The following is a 9,576-nucleotide window of genomic DNA, read 5'->3' as shown; positions in this document are numbered from 1 at the left end:
TTCTGACAGCCTTAGTCCCTGCAGCCTTGTTCCTGGGCATGATCCCCAAGTAAAGTTCCTTTGCTACAAATAAGAGGATGGGGAGTAGAAAAGGTGAATGTTGTATTGAGGTGGGTAATTAGGATCAAATATATTTAAAATGAATAGTTAGTTGAAGATTCTCAGCAATTGAAGCAAATATAATTGCCCTTTCAGCCAATTCCTTCAGATTCACCCATTGAGAATTAGTTCCTACTCAGAAGGTCCTCATTCTCAGTTTCTGCCTGTACAGTGTCGAATACAGCCAAGGAAGCTCTTCACTCTTTGGTATTAGTTCTGCTGGTCATCAGTGGAAATCACATCTTAAACCCAGCTTTTTTATAAACTACCTGTACTGTCTTAAAAACTCAGGGGCTTGGCTCTAAAGTTGAATGTCCAGTTCCTCAGTTGCCACATGTCAAGTGCTCAGTGGCCGTGTGTGGCTACCGCATTGCGTAGAGCAGACACAGAGCATGCCCATTGTTGCAGAAAGTTCTGTCCAATAGCACTGATCTATGGTAACCACTTACTAGTGCACTGGGTTTATCTTCCCAGAAGTTAACAAGGTCAACAGAAAGAGACCCTTCATGGTCTTCCTGCCCCAGCTCTCTGTTGGTGTGGCACTAACTTCCTTCTCTCAATTCTGTTCTCTCACATCCCTTGGTTCTCCTCCCACCTCACTCAACCTGCTTTGCCTAACTTAAAAGAAGGCATTTCCTTGACTTCTGCCCATTCCCTTTTCTCTGCGAGTTCCTTTGCTCCCACCAGCACAGTGACAGACTTTCAGGAGCAGTCTCTGGCAGCCTGTAGATGACCTCCACTGGGCATCTCCAGGGTACCTTAGACGGCACTCCTTGTGTTAGTACCAGTGACCTCCCAGTCTTTCAGGCTGGGAGCCTTGGGTTCACTTTTAACTCTCCCACCCCTCTCTCCAAATTCAGTCCCTTGCAGTTCCTGTGCTCCCCACCCCCTACCCCTCCCCTCATTAAGACCAGCTTCTGCCCCTATTGTAGTTATAGCCTCTTAACTGGTCTCCCTGCCTCAGTATCCTTCTCGGAACCATTGTTTACTATTGCCAAAATATGCACCAAAAATACAAGTTGGTCAAATACGTTTTCCGAAAATCTTCAGGGAACCATGGCCTATGAAATGGCCCGTATATTCCTTGTCTTGGCAGCCAAGGGTGTGCAGTATCTGGCTCCAACCCTCCTTTTCTACTTAATGTTTCTGAAATTATAGGCCCCATATATTTTCTCACCTTTAAGTCTTTGCCATTTTTCCTGCCTGGAATTTATTGATCCTCTCCTGTCAAATAAAGTCATGATTTTTTTTTAAAAACGCAGGTCAAATACTGTGTCCTCTGCAAAGCCTTGCTCTTCAAATCTCTCTGGGTTCTTCCAGCACTTTGCTGGCACATCTAAGATTTATTTCCTTTTGCATGTGATCACTGATTTTTCCCTACATTTCTTAAGTATTAAGTTTTACACATAAACATGCTTAGTAAGTATCAGACTATTCATCTGACTCTTGAACAGCGCCTTATACATGGATGCTCAACGAATATTAACCTAAATCAGTATTACCAACTTTCATGGTGGTTATAACCAAATGTAATTGCTTCAGACAAACTAATCAGCATTAAGGAAAGAGTCCTTCAGAAAATGAAATAACTTCCATGTGGAATGACTTCAAAAAAGGCAAGAAATAATGCCCAGCATTGGGTGAGTGGCTTAATGATGTACCAGCCCCTTCCTACCTCTTTTCTGCTTGATCACTTGGAAACAGGACATAGCACTAAAGGTAATGAGGCTTAGGGACACAAAAAGATGCAGCTAACTAGAACCTTACCTTGCACTGCTGTGTGCCATATTTCTTTCAATATCCTTTTTTCCTGATTATAAAAGGATATATGCTTATTGTATAAAATTTGGAAAAAGGAGAAAAGTGCAGTGAAGAAACTTAAAATTGCCTGTAGCCCTACAGGCAGGATGTATTTTCCAAGGTGCTGCATTAGTATGTCCTTGCTACTGTCCCACCCAGAAATAGAGTCTATCTCTCTACCCCTTTGCCCTGTGACCGCTTTGACCAATAGAATATGGCATGAGTGATACCATGCCAGTTCTGCACAAAGCCCTTATATGGCCTAGCAGCTCACACTACCTCCCTCTTAGAAGTGAACTGTCATGTAAGCAGTGCAACTATCCAGAGGCCCCATGAAGCCATTTTGGAAGTGGAACTGGCTCCAACTACCCAGCTAATCCCTTCCCAAATCCCGGAGCAAAATAATGGTTTTTTTGTTGTTGTTTTAAGAGACAGTGCCATGGCATCATAGCTCACAGCAATCTCCAGTTCTTGGGCTTAGACGATTCTCTGCCTCAGCCTCCTGAGTAGCTGGGACTACAGGTGCCCGCCACAACACCCAGCTATTTTTTTGTTGCAATTTGGCCGGGGCCGGGTTTGAACCCGCCACCCTCTGTATATGGGACTGGCGCCACAGGCACCACCTGCAAAATAATGTTTTTTTAAAGCTACTACATTTTGGGATAGTTACACAGCATTACAAAAGCATTCATCACCCAGGAATAGCCAATGTTATGTTGCAGTATTGTTTATGGCTTTCCTAAGCATATATGTTTTGCTTAAAAACAAAACAAAACCATCTCACTATGTTGCCCAGGCTGATCTTGAATTCCTGATTTCAAGTGATCCTCCCAGCTTTTTTTATTTTTCTTTTTCCATACAGAAACAGTCTCACGTTGTTACCCAGGCTAGAGTGCATGATGTAATCACAGCTCACTACCACATCAAACTCCTGGGCTCAAGCAATCCTCCCACATCAACGCCTAAGTAGCTGGGATTGTAGGAATGTGCCACCATAGCCAGCTAATTTGTCTTATGTTTTGCAGAGATAGGGTCTTATTATGTTGCTCAGGTTGGACTAGAGCTCCTGACCTCAAGTGATCCTTTTACCTCGGCCTCCCAAAGTACTAGGATTTGTAATCCCATGTAATGCCCATCCCAGGCACATGACCCACTGTGCCTGACCTTTAAGTTTGATTTTTTTTGAGATAGAGTCTCATTCTGTCACCCTTGGTAGAGTGCCATGGCCTCATAGCTCACAGCAACCTCAAACTCTTGGGCTCAAGTGATCGTTTTGCCTCAGCTGCCCAAGTAGCTGGCACCACAGGTGCCTGCCACAATGCCTGGCTAGTTTTTTCTATTTTAAGTAGAGATGGGGTCTTGCTCTTGTTCCAGCTGGTCTTGGACTCCTAAGTTCAAGCAGTCTACCCGCCTAGGCCTCCCAGAGTGCTAGCATTAAAGGCCTGAGCCACCAAACCTGGTGGTTTTTTTAAGGCAATTTCCACATAACCATGTTGTGCTTCCCCAGCTCCTAATTTTTTGCTTTTAAGTAGAGCAAGTGGGCTAACAAATATCTATAACAAATAACCCCAAGCTTTCAGCAGTTTACTGCAGTAACCCTGTTCTTAGCATAGAGCAGTGTGGGGCATGGAGGGTGGATGGAGGGTCCTGCTCTTGCCTTCATTCAGGAACCCAGGCCCATTCCCTCTGGTCACCCTGCCAACCTCTAGAGTTAAGCTGAGCTGGATCCGCTGTGCTGACCAGGGAGACAGAGCATGGACTGTTGAGCAGAAAGTGTTTATGGGCCAGGCCTGACAATAGTAGACATTGCTTCCATCTAAATTCCCTTAGCTAGAATTCAGGGACACCAGTGTGCTAAGCACCGTACTTGGCACTTTCAGAGGGACCTTATTTTATTTTCTCCATTGCTTTACAAGGTAAGTAAAGGTAAGTAAAGGTAACTTACAAGGTAAGTTTCATGAAGATGAAGCTTTCCCAGGCAACACTTCCAGTATCTAGTAAATCACAGAGAATTCAGACCCAAACAGCCTGTTTCCAGAGTTCAAGCTGATCCTCTCTCCTGACTTCAGTCTGAGTTTCTTCAGGAGTAAATGCATCTGCTGGACCAGATGGTCACTAAGAATTCTTCCACCTCTAACGCTATGACTAATGTGAGTCGGTAAATATGGACTGAAAAACCTGGATCCTGCTGGCCTCATTAGGAACATAGCTCCAGGGCACTGTCTATCCTGCCCCCACCTGGGAGGTAGTGTCTATTGAGGGAGGACTGCCTCTTTTCCTGAAGTCTTCTCTGCGTCCTGTTTCTGCATGTGGCCTGGGCTCAGGCAAGCTCCCTTCCACCCCTTGGGTGGACTCTACTGGCTACTACCCAAGTGAGAACCATCAGAGCTAGTAACTGGTTTTCTGCAGGCCCGGCACAGCCATCTTCCTGAAAGGGAGCCTGAGTGTCAGCGGGTAGGACCATAGGCACACCACTGCTGAGACAAAGGCACTGACCTTGCCTAGACTGGTTGGTTCACAGGGCTAGTGCCTGGGGGACAGTGCTCTTACCCATTTGTGTCCTTGACAAAGAATGTGGTAGGCTGCAGTCCTGGGGCCTTTCTGACCACTGGTGAGAGAAAATGTGCCACCTGGCCCACTCTGGGAGTCTTCCCCTGACATCTCCATGGACCCATGACCACGACCCACCCCCAGGCCTGCCAAGAACTCCACCCACCCACCCCCCTTTCCAGAGTTACAGATCTAGCCGTCTCTTTCTTTTTTTCTTTTTTTTTTTTTTCGAGACAGAGCCTCAAGCTGTCCCCCTGGGTAGAGTGCTGTGGCATCACAGCTCACAGCAACCTCCAACTCCTGGGCTCAAGCGAGTCTCCTGCCTCCGCCTCCCAAGTAGCTGGGACCACAAGCGCCCGCCACAACACCTGGCTATTTTTTGGTTGCAGCCATCATTGTTGTTTTTGGCAGGCCGGGGCTGGATTCGAACCAACCACCTTTAGGTGTATGTGGCTGGTGCCTTAGCCACTTGAGCCACAGGTGCCGAGCCTAGCCGTCTCTTTCCTTACAGCTTCCCAATCCCCGGACTCTAGCCCCCTCAGATGCTTTTTTTATTTTTTCCCCCCAAAACTATATTTATTAAGCATCCATTAGGTGCCAGACACTGTGCAGGCACTGGAAACCAAAAGCAGACACATGGCGTTTACATTCCACACAAGGAGAGAAATTACACAGTTTGTCCTGGTTCCTGCCCTCCTTCCCCCTCCTCCGTGCCTCTGTGTCTAAGACATGCAGCTGGCAGGTCAGCAGCACCCAGGATCTCATACCTGGGGAGGTGCCTGGGCCAGTCTGATCCTGAGTCTTTGAGAGACACTCTTTGTCTATTGTCCTTGGTATGTGCCACCTTGGGGTCGCTCTTCCTTACCTCAGGTGTCTGTTATAAGATCCAAAGATCCGTTATAAGTGTGGGCCCAAGGGCTGGTGGCAAAGAGGTGTCTGGGCCTTGGGCCTCCTCCAGACCAGCCACAGGAGTCCTCAGGCATCATACTATGTAGATTAGCCCACCATGCTGCCTCCCAGGGGCAAAGACCAAACCCTTGACGTGATCAACAGAAGGCTTTCACCTAGAGCAACCCCTATGTGTACTTCCTTTGGGAGCTCGTCAGCTGGTCGAGAATGCAGGGGCTGCTGCATCTAGGCCACGCCAGCATCTGATGCAACCATTGGCATTCGCACTTAGGAAAGCTGAACAATGTTTGGCTAAGATAAGTGATACCTGGGACCTATTCCCTAAATCACCTCCACACAGCTCAGCTACTCCCAAAGACACTGCTCCTTGGGTATCGATACTTTGTCCCTGGCCAATACTGGTCACACTCAGAAACATGCACATGAGGAAAGCTGCTGTATGGTTCCAGAAGATCTCTGTTGGCAATAATGTCTAACACATAATGGTCCACACAATAAATCCCTCTTAGGCATCGGGAAAATTCTTAGCCTCCCAAGGATTCTGGAACACATAGTTGCACTGGGGTGTGGGTGTGTATGTGGGGATGGGAAGGAGGACAATGGTGATTTTGCCACACTCTTCAGACACTAAGCATGTCCCTGGCCCTGAGATAATATTCGGAGGTCAGCACAACACTGTGTTCTGCTGTCCTGCTCCCCTTCTTCAAATGGAAAGAAAGCAGCTCCCCATGGGAACACCACTGGGACACTTAGCAAAATCCTAGATGCTGAGTTCACAGCAAACTCTCAGACATCACATCATCTTCATCTATAAAACCTACAGATTTAGAGTCAGTGGTGATAGAGTATTCATGAGGAGCAGTCAAAGAGTGAAATGATAAGGGATACAGGCAGGCACAGTGGCTCATATCTGTAATCTCAGCACCTGGGAGGCAAAAGCAATGGAAGGATTGCTTGAGGTCAAGAGTTCAAGACCAGCCTGGGCAACATAGCAAGACCCCACCTTTAAAAATAAAAATATTAGTCAGGCATGGTGGCATGAAGCTGTAGTCCCAGCTACTGGGGAGGCTGAGGTGGGAGGATTGCTTGAGTCCAGGAATCTCATGGTTGCAGTGAGCTGTGATGACACCACTGCACTCCAGCCTGAGTGACAGAGAGAGAAAACACTTCTCTGAAAATAATAATAAAATAAGCAACTCAGGGCCATGTCCTCTAGCATTGGTCTTTGCTCTGGCTGCCTGGATATGGCCTCTGATTTTGCCTCTCCTTCCTTCAGGGATTCCTGGGTCTCCCAACCCTCCCCAGAAATAACTACTGTCTTTGTTGTCTTTAGGTCTAGAGGCAAGCAGGCAGGCCACCTGTATTTGTTCCTATTCACTCCCATGAGGCACTGAGGTACACTGTACAAATTAAACACTAACATAAGAAATGAAAACCTCTGGAAGTGTGACTAGCTCTGGGCTCTGCGTGTGTGTTTTCTTAGCCTTTAGTAGCCTTCCTTTTGAGAATGCTGGCCTGTCTCAGCTGGGAGGCAGCTGTAGAAAGAGAAAACAACTTGGAGACAGAAGACCTGGGTTAGAAATGCAGCCCTCCCATTTTTTTTTTCTTTTTTTGAGACACTCTTACTCTGTCATTCAGGCTGGCATCATCACAGCTCACTGCAGCCTCAAACTCCTGGGCTCAAATGATCCTCTGACCTCAGCCTCCCAAGAAGCTGGTAGTTCAGGCACCTGCCGCAATGCCTGGCTAATTTTTCTATTTTCAGTAGAGATGGGGTCTCGCTCTTGCTCAGGCTGGTCTTGAATTCTTGACCTCAAGCAATCCTCCCTCTGGTCTCCCAAAGTGCTAGGATTATTGGAGTGAGTCATCACACCTGGCCTCTCCCACTTTCTCAAGCAAATTTCTTATCTTCTGAGTATTGCAGAGAGGATTAGTCAGAAATTTGATATGAAAATATCTCATACAGTGAAGGTACTCCGCCAACGGAGCTGTTTTTATAGGGACAACGGGGAATGGTCTGAATGTTGTCCATTCTTGGTTTAGCTTTTTTTTTTTTTTTAACTACAGGCACCCATCACAATGCCCAGCTGTTTTTAGAGATGAGGTCTTATTTTGGCTCAGGCTGGTCTCGAACCTGTGAGCTCAGGCAATCCATCCACCTCAACCTCCCAAGTGCTGGGATTACAGGCATGAGCCACCACTCCTGGCCTCTTGGTTTAGAATTCTAAGAAGGTAACAGCAGGAAACAGTTGGGTGACTTATCTCCCAACATGCCAACCTATGGCCTGGGTAACAAAATGTCTAGAATCACAGGGAGACCACCAGGAAGGGGGTTACAACTTGAAGTGCACTACCACAGGGTCAGGTGCACACTCTGTCAGCGTTCCCTTTAAGAGGGGACCTTGTGGCCCACCTCCACCATCTCACAGAGGAGGCCACGTGAACAATCACACACTAGTGATTGGCTAAGTGAGGAAGGAGCTAGTCACTTCCAGATCTGTGTCCCTGTGATCTCCCATCTCTGGAAACTGATCACACTCTGTCCCAGTGTGCTGGGTGTGTCTCTGTTCCAAGTGCCACGTCCCACCTTCAGCAGCCAGAACACCATGACCCTTGGGTAAGGGAGGGAGGGAGGAAGTTTGTTAAAGTTCAGCACTCTTGGGAATGTTGAGCAAGCAAGTCTCCCACTGGGTAGATAAACTTCTCCATCTTGAAAAGGCTTCAAATGCTATATCTGATTTGAGGCGGTTCTGAGGAACATTCCTGGCCAAGATAACCAGGCAATAGCTGGAGCAAGTGGAATATGATCAGCGGGTCACAAGGCAGATGGCAGGCCCGTCTTTCTATCCTGCCTCCACTTTCAGAACCATAGTGACCGCCACAGCCACTGTTCAACTGCCTTCATCTACTACCAAAACCCTAGTGTCCACCAGTAACCCCCATCATAGCCACCCCATATTACCAACACCACATGAATTAAGTTGCATGCTGGAACAGCATACTAGTTTCCTGGATTGTGTGCTGGGCGTGGCAGCTCACGCCTGTAATCCTAGCACTCCAGGAGGTTGAGGCTTGTGGATCACTTAAGCTCAGGGGTTTGAGACCAGCCTGGGCAGGCATTAAGACCCTGTCTCTACTGAAAGTAGGAAAACTATTAACAGGATGTTGTGGTGGGTGCCTGTAGTCCTAGCTACTAGGGAGGCTGAGGTGAGAGGGTCATCTGAGCCCAGGAGTTTAAGGTTGCTGTGAACTAGGCTAAGATTACAGCAGTCTAGTCTGGGGAACAGAATGAGATTCTGCTGTTGGGTTGTGAATGGTCCTTAGCCTCAGGTAGCTTACATAGCAGTGGGTAGAGGAAGTGGTCAAATGAGAGTCTGGTCCTGCAGGAAAGGAGCAGCACAGAAGAGCCCTCATAAGGGGCTCACTGACGTGCTCACACAGAGGAACACAGAGCAACACAGAGCCCTGCGGGACAGACATGGGGGCTGCCAGGTCCTTTTATCAGTGAGTCACTTCCCTCAATGGCAACTTGGCAGTGTCAACAATTACTGACACTGTTGAAGAAACCAAAGAAACAGAGACCTTGTCTGTAGCCACACCACCCTGAACATGCCCGATTTCATCAGAAAGGGAGACCAGGTGTCTGTGGAACGGACACTCAATGCAGCTAACGGAGCTAGAAGTCAGCCTGAAGAAGGCAATGGCCAGCGTGGGCAATGCAGGGCTGTTTGGAGGCAGCGGGTCGGTAGAGCTGGCTGGAGAAGCTTTCAGAGACTTGCAACTCGTAAGCAATGTTTTGAGGAGGGAGACATGCTAGGAAGAGGGGAAGGCAACTTATCAAAACAGAAGGAAGTAGCTTGGTACAAGCATAGCACATTATCCATGGCACTGTCACACGGCATCATCTCAGCTTATCCCCCACAGCCATGTGAGGTGAGCACGGCCATCACCCCCACTGGAGACAGAACTTGCAGGGGAAGTGGTGTTCTCCAGGCAGAGGGAACTGCCTGGGCTTGTCAACAACCCTGTCCACCCAGCTAGGGGCTCCGGGTTCCTCCAACATCTCTTTCCCTTAATTTTATTTTTTAATTAAAGTAAAATATGCATAACATTATAAGATTCGCCATTTTAATTATTTAACATGTATAGTTCAGTGGCATTAAGCGCACTCACATTGTTGTATGGCTATCACCACCATCTACCTCTAGAACTTTACAT

General features: G+C 47.5%; 1 protein-coding gene across 1 annotated transcript in view; it reads left to right on the top strand.

The window, feature by feature from the left end:
• The first annotated feature begins 9,019 nt into the window (after positions 1-9,019).
• The window catches only part of LOC100949535 (cytochrome P450 2W1-like), an 11,447-nt gene continuing 10,890 nt past the window's right edge, over positions 9,020-9,576 (top strand). The window contains exon 1 of the mRNA XM_012813403.1: positions 9,020-9,142. Within this exon, the coding sequence (XP_012668857.1) occupies positions 9,020-9,142 (123 nt within the window). The remainder of the gene's footprint in view (positions 9,143-9,576) is intronic.

This window comes from Otolemur garnettii, unplaced genomic scaffold (assembly GCF_000181295.1).
Source record: "Otolemur garnettii isolate 467f Iridium unplaced genomic scaffold, OtoGar3 scaffold00263, whole genome shotgun sequence".
Taxonomy (NCBI): Eukaryota; Metazoa; Chordata; class Mammalia; order Primates; family Galagidae; genus Otolemur; species Otolemur garnettii.
This window is presented reverse-complemented; position numbering and strand designations above follow the sequence as displayed.